The sequence below is a fragment of the Dipodomys merriami genome, unplaced genomic scaffold (assembly GCF_024711535.1).
Source record: "Dipodomys merriami isolate MVZ:Mamm:240054 unplaced genomic scaffold, mDipMer1.0.p SCAF_156, whole genome shotgun sequence".
Taxonomy (NCBI): Eukaryota; Metazoa; Chordata; class Mammalia; order Rodentia; family Heteromyidae; genus Dipodomys; species Dipodomys merriami.
The window spans coordinates 1,183,384-1,201,452 of record NW_027202893.1 but is presented as its reverse complement, the minus strand read 5'-3'; the positions used below and the strand labels follow the sequence as shown (position 1 = coordinate 1,201,452).

Sequence of the window (18,069 nt, the reverse complement as noted above, 5' to 3'; positions counted from 1 at the left end):
CTGAGGCATTGAACCCAGGGCCTCAGGCATGCACGGCAAGCGCTCTATCACTGAGCCACCTTCCCAGCCCCTATTGTATAACTTTTTAAATGAACCTTTTTTTTTTTTTTTTGGTCAGTCATAGGGCATGAACTCTAGGCCTGGGTGCTGTCCCTCAACTCTTCAGCTCAAGGCTAGCTCTATTACTTGGCAATAGTGCCACTTCCAGCTTTTTCTATTTATGTGGTGCTGAGAAATTGAACCCAGGGCCTCATGCATACAAGGCAAGCACTCTACCACTGAGCCACCTTCCCAGCCCCTGAACCTTTATATAAATACACAAACTTTATGTAGTTATATTTGCATATTATATATTTGTATTTATATGTTTTGAATTGATATAAGCATAAAGGTTCATACAGACCTTTTTATCATATAGAGAGGACAAATTGGAAACAGTAAATACTTGACACTAGTAAATAATTCATAAGCCTGTTTGGGGTATAAATAGCTCTCAGTTATCTATACACATGAACTAGTATGAATAATTTAGAAACACAAATATTTGATACGTAATACATGCTAAACAGTGTTAAGCCTGTTTATAATGTTTTGTTTTTCTTTTGGTTTGTTTTTTTTTGCTGGTTGTGGGGCTTGAACTCAGGGCTTTGGTGCTGTCCCTGCACCTCTTTGTGCTCAAGGCAAGTGCTCTACCACTTAAGCCACAGCGTCACCTCCGGCTTTTTTCCAAGTAGTTTATCGGCAATAAGAATGTCCTGGATTTTCTTGCCAGGCTGACTTCAAACTTCGATCCTCAGATCTCAGCCTCCTGAGCAGCTAGGATTTGCAGACATGAGCCATTGGTGTCTGGCTCTGTTTATAATGTTTTAATGTATAAAAGGATCAACCAATATCAGAAATCTTAATTTTACTGTGATTGTAGTTTTGTCCTCTAGTGTGGTGAGTTTCTATTTAAAAATTCAGCTGAAAGCCGAGCGCCAGTGGCTTACGCCTGTAATCGTAACTGCTCAGGAGGTTGAGATCTGAGGTTCACAGTTCAAAGCCAGCCTGGGTAGGAAAGTCCGTGAGTCTTTTATCTCCAAGTAACCACCAGAAAACTGGAAGTGGCACTGTGGCTCAAGTGGTAGAACATTCGCTTTGAGCTGAAGAGCTGAGGGACAGTGACCAGGCCCAGAGTTCAAGTTTCATGACCTACCACCCCCCCACACACAAAAAAAATTCAGTTGAAAGTCTGAGAAGCCTCCTAACCCAATGAGGTATACTGGTCGCTTATACCTCTTCCTGCCCCACTGGACACTACCAGCACGTTTATATTTCTCCCACTAGATACAGTGCCTTAAAAAGTAGGGCTGTGGCTTATTTGTTTATATTCTCAGACCTTTGGGTAGTGCCTGTTGGGGGTTGACTACTTTGGCAAATTTTGAGTGGATGATTTACTGGGCCTTTAGGAGGTTCGGCCAGAAAAGATGGCACTGGGAAACTTAAAAATGGAAAATTTAGAAAATAATAATACAAATATTTCTTTAAGAAGCAAACTTTTTTTTTTTCCAATTGAGGCTTTTAAAAATTAGTAATTATATGTTGTGGGAAAAATTGGGTTTTAATTTTTTTTTCCCAGCACCCAGCTTGGAAAAATAGTTTTTACAGACTGATCTTTTAAACATTACATTTGGAGCTGGGCATAGGTGGCTCATCCCTGTAATCCTGGTTAGTCAGGAGGCTGAGATAGAAGATTGTGGTACAAAGCTCGCCCGGGCAGGAAAGTCCATGAGACTCTGATCCAATTAAGCCAGAAGTGGAACTATGTCTCTAGTGGTAGAGTACCAGCCTTGAGCAGAAAAACTAAAGGGTAATGCCCAGGCCCTGAGGTCAAGCCCCATAACCTGCATGCATGCATGCCTCCACGCACACAAACACACACACACACACACACACACACAAACACACACACACACACAAACACACACACACACACACACACACAGAGTTGTTTATTAAGAACCCAACTCTTATCTCTAAAACGAAAAAGAAAAAAATTTAATGTGTGTGGAAAATAGGCATTCTGGTTCAGATCTAAAAAATAAACATGAACGTGATTTCTGTTTCTATTCAGGCTAATAATATACTATAATAATAGATTATAATAACAGACTTGCCTGCACCCATTTTCCCAAAATTAACTGTTATTATACTAGCTTCCCAATTTATTAAATTTCCCAAATAAATGCAATGCAAACAGCAAAGAATAAATGCCAAGTAATAAACTCTGTTTTTTATTTTGGTCCAGTCATGGGGCCTGAACTCTGGGCCTGGGCGCTGTCCCTCAGCTCTTCAGCTCAAGGCTAGCACTCTACCATTTGAGCCACAGCGCCACTTCTGGCTTTTTTCTTTTTGCTTATGTGGTGCTGAGGGATCGAACCCAGGGCCTCATGCATGCAGGGCAAGCGCTCTACCACCGAGCCACCTTCCCAGCCCCCAAATCATAAACTCTAAACCCATCCCTAATCTTTATATTAATACTTGGGTATTAATGGGATGTATTTCTTTTAGATTTGAGTCATTTTACTGTTTATTTTCCTGATACTAAAAACTAGAACATCTTGAAAAAATAGTTAAGTTTTATTCTGAGGTACACACACATATGCATGCACACACACAAAGCCCCCAAAGTCATACTGATAACACCATGGGATCTACTCTTAAGAATTGATATATATCAGCCGGGCGCTGGTGGCTCACGCCTGTAATCCTAGCTACTCAGGAGGCTGAGATCTGAGGATCACGGTTCAAAGCCAGCCCGGGCAGTAAAGACTGTGAGACTCCTATCTCCAATAAACCACCAGAAAACCGGAAGTGGCGCTGTAGCTCAAGTGGCAGAGCGCTAGCCTTGAGCTGAAGAGCTGAGGGACAGCGCCCAGGCCCAGAGTTCAAGCCCCACGACTGACAAAAAAAAAAAAAAAAAGAATTGATATATATCTACTATAGAATATGATAAATTGTTTTGGGAATAGTTATTTCTATGAGTGGGTTGAGTGTTTGTTTTTTCTCTTTAGGTTGATTTAGAGGGAAAAGTAGACATTCCCTGAGTATGTGCTACACCAGAGGTAGAACATAATCCAGGAATATAATATATAGGATGAGTAAAAGGAGATGATTACATCAAAAAGCTGAATAATATATATGAAATTAAGAGAATATTATAAAATATTTGAGCCAGGTGCTTACAGCTCACATTGTAATCCTATCCACTTAGGAGGCTGAGGGCTGAGGATCATGGTTCAAAGCCAGCCCCAGCAGGAAAGTCCATAAGACTCTTATTTCCAGTTAACAACTAGAAAACTAGAAGTGGAGCTATGGCTCAAAATGGTAGAGCACTAGCCTTTAGCAAAAGTGTGCAGAGACAGAGCCCTGGCCCTTAATTCAAGCCTCACGACTGACCCCCTTATCCCCCCAAAATAATTTTGGCCTGGGATGAGTAGAATAATGGGTAAAGGTAGGAGGGTAAGACTGGTAAAATCAGACGTTAGAACTTTGAATAAATATGTGTGAAGATGTTCCTAGGGATTTGGGAATGAATGAAGTGTTTAGTTGAATGTATTCATTTAGGAAAGGACCAGGTATCTTTCCTTCACGGTTATTTTTGAGAGAAGATAAAACAAAAGGTGGTTTTTAAAGATATATTCTTGAAGGTTTAAATTGAAGACACTGGGATGGGAATAATATCAGATATTGTATATAGGTGTTAAGACTGTGCTTTGAAAAGGGATTGTAGAGTGTGGTTGATTAGAATACATTTGCACACATGTGTGAATGTCACAATGATTCTTCCTCCATGTACAAGCCATGAATACTAATGAGAAAGATAAATGCTAAAAGAAAAGAAAATGGGTATAGGACTTAAGAATTTGGAGAGTTAAAAATAGAGAAAACTTAGGAGTAAGAATGTAAGAAGTTCTTTTTGGCACTGGGAGAGTGAACAAGAGTATATGGGAGGGAATTGGACAAAAAGAAGGCAATTGGGATCTTGTAATGATAGATTGTGTGTCAGGCACTAACGCCTAATGACCTTATGTATCTTATGTTACTTAACCCTAAAAAAAGTTTGAAATGCAGTTATTTCTTGTTTTAGACATGAAGAAATGGAGAATGTAAAATAGGTACATTGTCCATGGTTAGCCAGCCCTTATGTAGTAGACGAGGGATTTGAGCCAATGTCTATCTAAATCCAGAGTGTCTTCTTTCTTTCAGAGTGGAATTGAGAGAGTTGGAGCATTGAGAGTAGACTTCTCCTGTGACCAGATGTGCTGTAGTATAAGCATATGATCTTTGGAATCATGCATGCTGGTCCATAAAAGTCCTAGTTTGGTTCCTTTTTACCTGTGCAATCTTGAATACATTACCTACCATCTGTGAGCTTTATTTGTCATCTCATGGATGATACATCCAGACATAAACTGCGTATACTGTTTGGAAGTTTAAATGAAATATGTCTAAAGCCTTAACATATAGTATTTTCTTTCACTTTTCTCCTTTTTAAGTTGTATCAGTGTTACATGAGTCCTTTTAGTATGGAATTTGCCATATCCTCTTTCTTTTTAAGATTATATTTTCTTATATTGGAAGGTCCTATGTTAATCGAAGCAATCTGCCAAAGTAACCATTCACTCTCCCTCCCACCTGATCAAGAATTGTGTGAAATTTCTAAGTATTTCTGTCCCTCCTTTCTCTCCTGTCTGGATTCCTTGGGACTGACATCATAGACTTGGAGGAGTCTCTGACCTTTGAAAATTCTTGACAGGCTTAAATGTTGTGATTTTCCAGTGAGTTTTTAGAGGAGTTGGGGAGGACTTGGGCAGCTCTAATGCACTGGTAGAGCCAGGAGAGTTCTGCGTGAGCGTGGAAACTTTGAGGGATATTGTAAGGTCAGCAGTCTCTCAGGCATTTTAGCAGAGATCTGTTACCTGCCATCAGTAGTTTTGGTTCATTTTCTCTGTAACCAAATAGTTAGCACTTGGTACATGCAGACTGATTTTTAGCACAGTATTAGTCTAAGGTAAACACTGTGTCCAAAGGGAAAGTTGTGGATAAAATCATGTAACAATCTTCAGCAGATGTCTTTGAGATGAACCACTGTTATAGATTTGCCTATATTAAACACTGATGGTATGTGTATAATTAGGTATTCTACAAATACACTTAATGTTTATATGAATAAAAATTGAGTGCCTACTAGCTAGTTGAATGCTACAGGACAAACAAGACACAGTTTTTGCTCTTAAATTGCTCCTGACTTATAATAGCAAATAAACACACATTTTCCAGGTTCCAGTGCCTAGCTACTTAGGAGGGTGATATTTGGAGAACCAGGCCAGCCTGGGATGAGGGGAGTGGGAGCAGAGATCATGAGAGCCCACCTAAACCAACAGCTGAATGTATTGATAAGTGCCTATCCTCCCAGCTACGCGGGAGGCTGAGATTGGGAGGATTGTAGTTCCAGGCTAGCCTGGGCAACAACATTCATGAGACTCCCATCTCAACAGAAGAATCTTTGCATGGTACAGTGCACCTGTCATCCCAGGTACATGGAAACATAAATAGGGAATTGTCTTCCAGGCCTGCAAAGTCAAAATATGAGACCCTATCTCAAAAGTAATCAGAGCAGCCAGGCGCCAGTGGCTCATGACTGTAATCCTAGCTATGCAAGAGGCTGCGATCTGAGGATTGAAGTTCAAAGCCAGTCCAGGCAGGAAAGTCCTTGAGACTCATCTCCTATTAACCACCAGAAAACCAGAAGTGGTGCTGTGGCTCAAATGTAGAGCACTAGCCTTGAGCTGAAGAATTGAGGGATAGTGCCTTTGTCTAGAGTTAAAGCCCCATGACAGGCAGGAAAAAAAAAAAAAAACCAACCAGAGCAGAAAGACTGCAGGTGTGGCTAAAGTGGTAGAGCACCTGCCTAGTCACGTACAAGGCTCTGAGTTCAAACCCCAGTACTGACAACACAAACAGAAAACCCCAAAATCAACACCCCCTCATAAATTCCATGCACTATGATAAAATTATGATAGCGGTAGAGTGCAGAGTGCAGTGGGTATCCCAAGGAAGAAGTAGACAGTTTAACTTAGGAAGCCAGAGTTCTTTAAATAATGCAGCACAAAGAAGCAATGAGAACTCTTACTTAGATCAGGATTCATTTCAGGACCAATATGTACAAAGAGACTGAAATTTGAAGTGTCTAGTATAGTTAGGGAGTAATGGGAATACAGTCAGGCCATGTAGGGTTTATTCCAATGTTAAGCTTTCATCACTGAAGAATTTAAAGCACTGGAATATGATGCTATCATATTCTCTTTTTGTTGTTGTTGTTGGTTGTGGGGCTTGAACTCAGGACCTGGGCACTGTCCCTGACCCTCTTTGTGCTCAAGGCTAGTGCCTTGAGCCATAGCACCACTTCCATATTTTGAGTGATTATTGTAGATAAGAGTCTCACAGAAACTTTTCTGCCATATATTCATTTTATTTATTTATTTATTTTATTTATGCCAGTCCTGGAGCTTGAACTCTAGGCCTAGGGACTGTCCCTGAGCTTCTTTTTGCTTAAGGCTAGCACTCTACTACTTGACCCACAGTGCCACATCCAGCTTTTCTGTTTATGGGGTACTGAGGAATCAAACCCAGAGCTTCGTGCATGCTAGGCAAGCACTCTACCACTAAGTCACATTCCAAGCCTAGGCATTTGGGTGCTCTGGGGGAACTAATGAACTTTCTTATGGAGATGATATACAATGAAGAAATGAAATGCCTAAGACTAGATCTCTGAGTGTGCTAACCTTTAGTGTAGGCACAGAAAGTTGAGATGGTCTTCTCTGTAAACCAGTGTTCTACAGAAGCCCATTATAGTATGTTAAGGACATAACAGAGGTTGAAAAAGTAGCATCAATGAATTAGACTATTTTAAGGAGTTTTCCGAGGAGCAGAGAATAATGAGCCAGTAGAGCAAGGCCGGAGTACTTCTTGCTTTGTTTTTGTAGTTTTTCTGGTGAAACAACCAAAGCCACTTGCCAGGAGTAAGTAGGATGGTATGAATTGGCTAGGAGACTCCAGGAAAATGCTGAAGGTGAGGGGTAGTAGCTGAGAAGATTGGTTGGGATAATAAAGTCTAGTAAGACAGCAGTACTTCGGTAAAAAGAGGGAAACAGTACCATATATTATTAGTTGTTTTGCTGTGCAAGACTATGTGATCTTTTTGGTTTTTTGTTTTCTTTGGGGGGGGGGTCCTCTACCACTTGAGCCACAGTGCCACTTCTGGCTTTTTTCTTTTTTCTTATGTGGTGCTGAGGAATCGAACCCAGGGCCTCAGGCATGCAAGGCAAGCACTCTACCACTGAGCCATCTTCCCAGCCCCAAGACTATGTGATCTTGTTTTGCTCTCTTACAGTAATAGGTATCCAACTTGGGTAGATAGAATAGAAGGGTAAAAAAACTAGGCTTTTTCCATGAAGTAAATCAAATGATCAGTCATAGTTAGGAAAGCAGTCACAAAGTAGAATCTCAGTTTTCTTTTGTCTTTCTTTTTTTTGTGATACAGAGGTTTAAACTTGGGGCTTCACACTTGCTAGGCAAATGGTGTGCTAAGCCTCATCTCCAACTTTTTTTTTTTCTTTTGGGTCCGGTCGTGGGGCCTGAACTCTGGGCCTGGGCGTTGTCCCTCAGCTCTTCAGCTCAAGGCTAGCACTCTACTACTTGAATCACAGCGCCACTTCGGGCTTTTTTTCTTTTTGCTTATGTGGTGCTGAGGAATCGAACCCAGGGCCTCAGGCATGCAAGGCAAGCGCTCTACCACTGAGCCACCTTCCCAGCCCCATCTCCAACTTTTTTGCTCTGTTAATTTTATTGGTTTTGTGCTTTGCAAAGCAGGTATTCTTACTGCCAAGCTACATCTCCATCCCTATATTTTGTTTGTTATTTTGAGGTAGGGTCTCATTTCCTGCCTAGGCATTCACCTGGGCATAGTACAGTGGTACTGTAGAAAGCTCAGGAATTCAGGCTCTCTGGCTTCAAACCTCTTTTTTTTTTTTTTTTTTTTTAAGGGCTTATTTTTATTAAGTAGTTGTATAAAGGGCTTTCAGTTCCAGAAGTCTAGTTAGGAACATAATGCATCTTGATTAGTGTTACTCCTTTTATCATTCTCCCCTATCCTTTCTCATCCCATCCCTACCCTCCAGTTACATAGTTCAATATACATAGTTAATGTATATTGAATGTAGTAACTGCATGTGCCCCCCCTTCTTGTTGCCCTTGCCACCCCCCCCCCAAATAAACACGTTCTAGCCTTCTGGTATCCATTTTGTTCAACAGTTCATTAGTTGTTTGAAGGAGTTACTCTGTCAAACCTTTTCTGGTTTTTGATTTTTTTTTTCAAGACAAGGATCAGCCCAAGATGACCTGGAACATGCAATATAATCCAGACTGGCTTCAAAATGGCAGTTTTGCCTTTGCCCCTTCTGAGTCCAGGGATTACTGACCTGAGCCAATGCATACAGCCCTGTTTGTTTCTCTATTTGTAAGTTGGAATTAATGAGACAAGCTTCAGGAAGTTCATTGTTGAATATGATAGTGTTTTTTGAAACCATTTAACTAATATTAACTTGTCAATATTCACTGGTGATTGCTGCCAGCACTTTAAGCAGGCATAAAAGTAGAAGTGTTGGCAAGAGGCAAAGATGGCAAAAGTAAATTTTGAACAATTTTCTTCATTCATCATGTTGAATTTATACTCTTAGGTAATACAAATATTCATGAATGAGTACAGGTATGAGCAAGTACAGATGTAAGAAAGGGTTTTATGAAATAAAACTCACTGGCTAGCTCCTGATAACATGACAACATTGATTTACAAAAAATGACTTACATAATTTCCTGTAAAGAAGTCATCATGCATAGAATTCATTTTATTGATTTGGAGAACAAAACTATAGGAGAAGGAACTCCATTGGTAGCTCTGGCTTTTGCTTACAGAAGTGATTTTAACAGTTGGAGCCATCCAATAATAATGGCCAAGTAATGAGTTCCCTGTCAGAGCTTGTATTAAAATGGAAACTGGATGATTTATCTGTTGGAGATATAATAGAATTCTTGCATGGAAGCAATCATTGGGCTACATAGTTTTGAGATTTGTGTATAGACACTATTCACTCAACAAATGTTTGAATGCTACCTCTCATATTTGAAAGGTTGAAAGCCAGTGTTTTGTTGTGTTCTTTGGAGTTTTTCCTTGCTGTGTACTGAAACAAAGCCAAAGGCTGTGAGTCTCAGTCATTGGCTTCTATTTCTCCATTTGGAATTTGAGAAGCTAAAGCCAGGTGTTGGTGGTGATGTAACAAAAGGTCCTGTTTTTACCTGTTGGGTGGGGATAGGGTGGAGTCCATGGCATGTACCTGGAGACATCAAATATAAATATGGTTTAGTGCTTTAAATTTTTGTTGATGAGCAAGTCTTCTAGATCCTGTGAAACCATTGAGTTATTTTTAAAATATTTTTAAAGGATGCTTTGCCTACTGTTAATATATGGTATCTTATGATGCCACTGTGCTGGTGGTTTAAATTTACTCATACTCAGGAGCCTGGGTCTGGCTGGAAATGGTTCACAATCCCTTGGCTTAGTCTTTTCCTTCATTCCACACACTTTTTTTTTTTTGCTATTCTTTCCCATATTCTTTTACAAAATTATGACAGTGGCTTTACTGTTACTTTGCTCTGTTGATTTGTTGAAAGTTGAAATTGATTTTGTGTCTTCATTGTTGGTTTTGGATTCTTTTTGTGTTCTATTTGAGATGTTACCATCTCCTGTGTCCAAAGCCACTCAATAAAGTGGACAATGAATTCTTGCTTGCAGTAGAGGAGGAAAAAGCCATTTATTTACCTTTGAATTCTAAGTTAATGTAACATTTTCTCTCCTTTCCTTTTTCTTTCTTTCCTTCCTTTCTTTCTTCCTTTCATTCCTTCTTCTTTTTCCTTCCCTTTTCCTTGCCTTCCTTTCTTCTTTTTCCTTTTCTTTTTTCTTTCTTTCCCTTCCTTTTTCTTCCTTTCCTCTTTTTCCTTCCATTTTTCTTTTCCTTTTCCTTCCCTTCCCTTTCCTTCATATGGAGGTTCAATTAGTCATTTCGTTGTTTATTTACCAGGCATTTATTAATTGCCTACTCTATTGTAGATACAATGCTAAATATTGGCGGTACAAATATGAAGAAATCTTGTACTGCCCTCTTGGATGTCTTAAACTATAGAATTCTACAAAAAAGAATGCTTTCTCTTGCTATTTCTTTTTGCTCTTTCTTGCCTTTCTAGCGCTTGAACTCAGGGCCTATGCTGTTGTTTGGCTCTCTTATTCATGGCTGATACTCTACCACTTGAGCCAGGCCTTCAGCCCAACATTTTGCTGGTTAATCAGAGGTGGAGCCTCACAGACTAGCTGCCCAGGCTGGCTTTGAACTTCCAGGTCTAAGTTTCCTAAGTAGCTAGGATTATAGGTGTGAGCCATCAGTACCTGGCTTCCTTTGCCATTTTTCTCTCAAGCATGGCTTAAATGATAGAATGTGTAGCAAATGCAAGGCACTGAATTCAAATCTTAGTTCCTGTTGAGCTCAAAAGAAGAGGAGGAAGAACCTGAGACCATCAAAGGCACCCACAACTAGCATCTACTATCTACTCAGCATGGCAGGTGATTTGCCATTAAGCTTGAAATAAAGGCACAGCAAAGAAAAAAAAAAAAAAGGAAACCAAATAATAAGTAATAAAGTTACTGATTTATTTTTGTAACTCACAAATCTTTACTATATTTAAGGACTGTAGGAAATCAGGATTTAATTGTAGCACTGAACAAGATGTAGACTGGGATAGAAGGAGACAGGAAGAAAAAATACTTGGGACTTATCTATAGACTATGTTTTTGAATAGTCATTTGAGTGACCTGTTGCTTTTGAGAATTCTTCTTTTGGAGATTGGAAATAGTTTGAATGGATTCAATTCTCAGTGCCACTGAAAGAAAGAAAGAACTGGAAATAGTTTGAATTGATTCAATTCTCAGTGCCACAGAAAGAAAGAAAGAAAGAAGAAAGAAAAAGAGAGAGAGAGAAAGAAAGAAAGAAAAAGAAAGGAAAGAAAGAAAAAAAGAAAGAAAGAAAGGAAAGAAAGAAGAAAGAAAAAGAAAGAAAGAAAGGAAAGACAGGCAGGAAGGCAGGAAGGAAGGATTATGCTTTTGGCCTTTACCAAAATTGGTTGGTGCAGTAGAGCAAGTGGGTACCTAGAAACCTTATGTAAATCGTAAACCTGGCAAAATTTTGTCAGAAATTGTTCTTTGTTGTGTTATTACTTCCTTAGTTGGGGCTGTTAACCTCAGAAGAATTTTGGATTAGTCTCTCAGACTGTCAAGTCAGGGTCATAGTCTGCTAAGGATACATTTGAAAGGAGTTACTTTTTTCAGTTAAACTTAACCTGGCAATCATTTTTCCTTGGTGAGAAAGACTTTTTGGGGGTAGGCATGCTCCCTAGATTCATGGGGTTAGCAGACAAAGATTGATTTTTGTTATGAACTTTGGAATTCCCCACTCTGTTTTAAGTATCTCAAGCCATTGATTCACTCCTTCTGTTTCCTTTGCTAGCATCAGAATATTGGGCAACCCTGCAATTACCCAGTGGATAGTATTCATTTATTCAGTAAGCATTTATTGAGGGCATGTGTGCCTCTTGTGTCAAGAGGCAAAGATTTCTTTGTTGCTTTGTATGCCTCTCCCCGACGGTATAACCCCTGTTTTCACTGTATTTGATGTTGGTATAATTTGTGGAAGGGAAGGGAAAAAACAAATTGTTTAAATAGGGATACAGGTAGATCCATTGCACCAATGAGATGTACAAGATGTTATGTCGAAAATGAACTTTACAACTTGGGGGGATGGGGAAGGGGAAACAAAGGAGAAGGCAACAGTGTTAGATAAGAAATGCACTCATTACCTTGCCCATGTAATTGTAGCCCCTCTGTATAGTATTTTCACAATAAAAAAAAAGAGGCAAGATTCATGCTGGGGATTCATTAATAAACAAGGCACCTAAGTTCCCCACTGTCGAAAATATGTATGTATTCTTTTAAGAAGCCGGGTGCTGGTGGCTCATGCCTATAATCCTAGCTACTTAGGAGGCTGAGATCTGAGTATCTCGGTTCAAAGCCAGCCTGGGTAGGAAAGTCTGTAAGACTCTTATCTCCAATAAACCAGCAGAAAACCAGAAGTGGCGCTGTGGCTCAAGTGGTAGAGAGCTCACCTCTTGCTGAAGAGCGCAGGGACAGCGTCCAAGCCCAGAGTTCAAGCCCACAACCAACCAAAAAAATAAAAAAATAAGATAGCTAGACAGCAAATGATTAAAATAATTTTAGAGTATGTCAAATTCCAGGAAGGAAATGAGCCAGGTACCATGTTAGAGAACATTGCAGGTAGGTAGCTTTTTAGGGTGATAGTCTGTTCTTTCTTTAGTTGGGATAAACAACATCATAGGAGAAACATAATACTTGAGAATTATCAGGAAAGCATTATTTAGCGTGACTTGTGCTTATATAGGAATTAAGACATTAATACTAAAGAGATATTAGGAAATTAAATTTTACTCTTTATAATAAATTTTAAACTTAAAAAATTCAAATGAGCAGATTTAAATGGAGCAAATGACCTAGTATAATTATTTTCCTTATGTGATTAAGAATCTGAAATTGTATTACAACTATCCTGTTACAGTAATTTGAGCCTTATGTATTTATTTCTTTGTCAGGTAGGGGCCTGAATTTTGATCTATGTCCTGCCTACATCCAGCTGCCTGAAAGTACTTGATGATCACATGACCCTGGACATGGATGCTGTTCTGTCAGATTTTGTCCGTTCAACAGGAGCAGAGCCAGGGCTTGCCCGAGATCTTCTGGAAGGTGAGGAGTCATGGGAGAGAATGAGAAGAGAGAGCAAAATACGATATTCATTGTTAGGATGATTTATAATATTTAAGGTACTCAGGAAGATAGATGCTGTGTAAATGGTAGGCCCTCTAAGTTACTTCTGATCTATTTTGTGTATAGTCCACTATAATTTTAAAATTCAAAATCCTCTTTTACCTTATTCTTACTGGAGTCAACTTTTCTACTATCAGATTACATTCAGGTAATGCAAGGGAAAACTTAGTTCACTAAAACATGATTCTAGTTCTGTAAAATTCTTTTTTTGTGTGTGTGTTGGTCATGGGGCTGAACTCTGGGCCTGGGTGATGCCCCTGAGCACTTCAGCTCAAGGCTAGCACTCTACCACTTGAGCCATAACACCACTTCTGGCTTTTTCTGCTTATTTGGTACTAAGGAATAGAACCCAGGGCCTCAGGCATGCAAGGCAAGCACTCTACCACTGAGCCACCTTCCCAGCCCGATTTCTGTAAGATTCTTTTTTTTTTTTTTAATTTAATTTTATTTTATTTGTGAACATACTGTACAGAGGAGTTACAATTACATGGGCAGGATAATGCATACATTTCTTACCAAGCATTGCAGCCTCCTCCTTTGTTTACCCTTCACATCCCTTCCCAGCCTCCCCCCTCCCCCTGTAAGATTCTTTATATGTAATTGATTTTTAGATTTTGGGATCATGCATGATTTTGTTCTTTAACATATAGTCCTAAGTTAAGTGATTTAATGTTTTTACTTTGCTGTTTATGTTTATTCATATCTGCATATGCATATAGGTTTGTATATTCTAGATTTTAAGGCCCTGAGGGATTGGAATCATGTCCATAGGATTCTTTGTTTATTGTCATAATTAATTTTTTTTTTGGAATGGTACTGGCATGTGAATTTTGGGTTTTGCCCTTACTAGTTAGGTACTCCATTTGAGCTATGGCTTTAATCAACAGATGCTTTTTTAATGAGTGTATATAATGACAGAGAAAAGCAAGCCTATAGTGAAGAGTCAGGTTCTTAGCATATATACATAATTTGTTGGCCTTTAGTTAAGGTATGATAGTCTGATATTTTAAGCTGGTTTTAAATGGCAGGAAGCAAACTATGGGGGGAGGGATGTTTGTGACTTTCTTGGCATAATAAAGAGTTTTAAAAATATTCTAAGTTCATTTGTTTAAATACTTGCAAAAAAGAGTATGAGTTTGGAAAGAGAAGATTGAAGTTTAAACATTTATTTGTTTATGTATTTGGTCTTGGGGCCTGGGCGCTGTCCCTGAGCTCTTTTGCTCAAGGCTAGTGTTCTACCACTTTGAGCCACAGCTCCACTTCTGGTTTTTGAATGGTTAATTGGAGAATTAGTCTCATGGGAACGTTTCTGCCTGGGCTGACTTCAAACCTCGATCCTCACATCTTAGCCTTCTGAGTAGCTAGGATTACAGGCATGAGCAACCAGGGCCCAGTTCAAAGTTTAAATTTTAATTTAGTATAGCTTTGTCAACTTACTATTTCAATTCCTGCTATTTTTCCCAACACTCCCTATGCCCCAGCCAGGCTTGACTTGTCATTTTTCATTTCCAGAGTATGCAGTATCCTTTTTCTCATTATTCTCTTCATCTTACATTATTCTCTCTCTCTCTCTCTCTCTCTCTCTCTCTCTCTCTCTCTCTCTCTCTCTCTCTCTCTCTCTCTCTCTCTCTTTCTCTCTCTCTCTCTCTCTCTCTCTCTCTTCCCTTTCCCTTCCCTCTCTGCCTCCCCCCCCACACACACTTAAACTTAGGGCCTGGGCACTATCCCTGAGCTTCTTTTATTTAAGGCTAGCACTCACTATACCACTTGAGCCACAGTGCCATCTCCTGCTTTTTCTGTTTATGTGGTACTGAGGAATCAAACCCAGGGCTTTATGCATGCTAGGCAAGTATTCTACCATTAATCCTCATTCCTAGCCCCCCCCCCCGCTCTTTTTTGGGGGGGTATTGGTACTGGGATGTTCTACAGCTTGAGCTATGGCTTCACTTCAGATTTTGGAGATAAGAATTTCATGGATTTTCTACTTGGGCTGGCTTCAGACCCTAATCTTCAGATCTCATCCTCATGAGTGCTAGGTGTGAGCCACCATCACTTGGCTTAACTTCTTTTATAAAATCATCATTAACCATTCTCCATTCCTCTTGTAATGTTGAGTGTATATGCAAGCTACTTCAGATATACTATTTCATTGTTTTAACTGCCCTATTATAACTATTTTTATTAGAGTATGTTAATTATACAAGATTTCTTTGTGAAAGCTCTATGCTCCGTACATGTATATAATATACTTTGATCAAATTCACCCCTTTGTTGTTCCCTCTTGTCTCCTTCATCTCTGTTAAAACTTTAAAAATTGGAGCTGGGAGTGGTAGAGTGCTTGCCTAGCATGCATAAAGCCCTGGGTTAATTCCTCAGAACCACATAAACAGAAAAAGCCGCAAGTAGTGCTGAGGCTCAAGTGGTAGAGTGTTAGTCTTGAGCAAAAGAAATTCAGGAACAATGTCCAGGCCCTGATTTCAAGCCCCAGGACTGGCAAACAACAACAACAACAACAACAACAACAACAAAAACACTTTAAAATTGAAGTTATAGTGTAGACTGGGATTTGAACCTAGGAAACTTGGCTTCAGAGCATGGCTCCTAACCATTATATTACAAATTACTGTCTGTGAACATATAAGCACAAGCACTCATGTTATGAAAAAAAGTTAAGAGTGCATTGATAGTGAAGAGAGAAACTTAATTTCATGTAGATCTACAGTGTAGGAAAGTGTTGAAGGAAGTGTCATTTACATTGATTCTTAAAGGATAAGCAGGAGTAGTCAGATAAAAGATGTCACAAAGGGTGATCACACGGGAGAAATAGCTTATACAAGGGCCCTGAGCTGAGAAAGTTTGACTTATTGGAGGAACTTTTAGTGAGTGAATCAGAAAAGTGGTATAAGAGTGATGAGAAGCTGGATAAATAGGCAAAAAGCAAAATATGAAGGGTTACCAGGGTTACAGGCTCATGCCTGTAATCTTAGCTATTCAGGAAGCTGAGATTTGAAAATCATGGTGTCAAGTCAGCTTGGGTGGAAGAGTCTGAGAGTCTGTCATCTCCAGTTAACCAGCAAAAATGACAACTGGAGATATAGCTCAAGTGGTAGAGTGCCAGCTAAGCAGACAAGCCAAGTGAGAACATGAAGCCTTGAATTCAAGCTCCAGTAACTAGCACCAAAAACAAAGCCAGAGAGAGAAAGAGAATGGGGGAGCATCTTCTTTCTTGGCCATGGTAAGGAGTTTAAACCACATTATATCCTAAGTTCATTGGAAGTAACACAATTGTATTTGAGTTTTTAATAGTGTACTGGTTGTAGGGTATGGAATAGATTAGAGGATGACCAGTGCTAACCCTAGTTAAGAACATTGCAGTAGTTCAGGTGAGAGATGATGATGACCATAGTGGTAGCAGTATAGAAGAAATTAGGTGGATTTAGATACAATTTAGGAGGAGAACGAAGGGATCTGATCTTCATATCTTTTTATCTCTATCTTTGTGTTTTTGCTTTTTCCTTTGAAAGTTAACTGGTTGAGTGAAAGGGAACAAATTAGAGAGGGGAGAGATTAGCAACAGAGAGACTGATAAGAGAGTTTCCCTTTCAAAAGACCAAAGACCAGAAGAAGATTATGAAGACTGAAGCAGTGGCAATAAACATGAACAAAAAAGGAATGGACTTGAGAGAGATTTTGGGGGGTGCAAACAATCCTGAGGACTAACTGGATTGTGAGAGAAGAGAAAGTAGAGGAATAATGAGGAGCTGAAAATGAAGTTTGAGGCCAACAAAGGATTGTGATGCCATTTCTGATTTAGGAACATAAAAGAAGGACAGAAAGTAAGTTTTGAAAGGGAAGAGGATGGACATTCAATTTTGGATACGTTGCGTTTTCAAAGGTACTGCTTTGAAGAAATTCTGCAGACAGGTATGCATGGACTCAGGAAAAGTCTTCCATTCAACAAATACCTACCATATGCCAGGCACTTTTAGATGAACAAAACAAAACTCTTTACACTTATGTTGCAGTAGGAAAGGCAACCAATAGATAGTAAGCATGATGACTATATAAATTATTATAAATTATAATCTATTATAAATTATATAATTACAAATTACATCTTTTATAAGATCTTGAGAGTTATGAAAAATAGTAAGGGCTGAGAAGATGGCTCAGTGGTAGAGGGCTTGCCTTGCATGCATGAGGTCCTGGGTTCGATTGCTCAGCACCACATAAGCAGAAAAAGCTGGAAGTGGCGCTGTGGCTCAAGTGGTAGAGTGCTATCCTTGAGCTGAAAAGCTGAGGGACAGCGCCCAGGACCAGAGTTCAGGCCCCACAACCAACAACAAAAAAAAACAAATAGAGGAATGGTAAGGTGCATGGTAATTTTTTTAGTTAGGCAGTCAAGGTAGGCTTTAGTAAGAATGTGACATTTGAGCAAATAGGATTTGTGTGTGTGGGTATACTGGAAAAAGAGCTTGTTAAGCAGTGGGAACAGTCTTATGAAGAGGCCCTACGGTTGCCCCAGTCTTAGCAACTTTTTAAGAACCACAAGGGGATAGCAGTGACTAGAATGAGCAGAGGGAGTTTAATGTAATGATTCAGAAGTAAAGCATAAATGATTAATATGGCTTAACCAAATTATCATAACCAGAACAGCAGCAGCATAACTAAGTGCATATAGAATACTTTCTGCATACCAAGCACTGTTCTACATACTTTTGACTCATTTAATCTTGATAACAACTCTGAGGTAGAAACTATTAGTATCATCTGCATTTTTACAAATAACAAAAGTGAAACAAAGAAAAGGCTAGAAAATTAGGGTAGGTCATAGAAAGCCTCCAGTCTGGTCATGCAACTAAAATACTGAGCATTGTGCTTTAGAAACATGAATCTCATCAATGCACCAGTGGTTCATGCCTGTAATCTGAGGATCAAGCTTGGGAACCAGACAGGAAAAAAAAATCTATGAGACTCTTATCTCCATTTAACTCACAAAAAGCTGGAAGTGGTAGCATGGCTCAAGT

The 18,069-nt window shown here is 39.3% G+C and overlaps 1 protein-coding gene across 6 annotated transcripts in view; it reads left to right on the top strand.

Annotated features, from left to right (window-relative positions):
- The window catches only part of LOC138827466 (OTU domain-containing protein 7B), a 63,529-nt gene that overhangs the window by 20,368 nt on the left and 25,092 nt on the right, over positions 1 to 18,069 (top strand). For 3 of the 6 annotated variants that reach the window (XM_070022976.1, XM_070022972.1, XM_070022975.1), the window contains exon 2: positions 12,811 to 12,961. In XM_070022976.1, the coding sequence (XP_069879077.1) occupies positions 12,877 to 12,961 (85 nt within the window). In that variant the 5' untranslated portion in view covers positions 12,811 to 12,876. Of the gene's footprint in view, positions 1 to 8,420; positions 8,561 to 12,810; positions 12,962 to 16,878; positions 16,967 to 18,069 lie in introns of those variants that run through there. The other 3 variants (XM_070022973.1, XM_070022977.1, XM_070022978.1) reach the window with 3 other exon arrangements.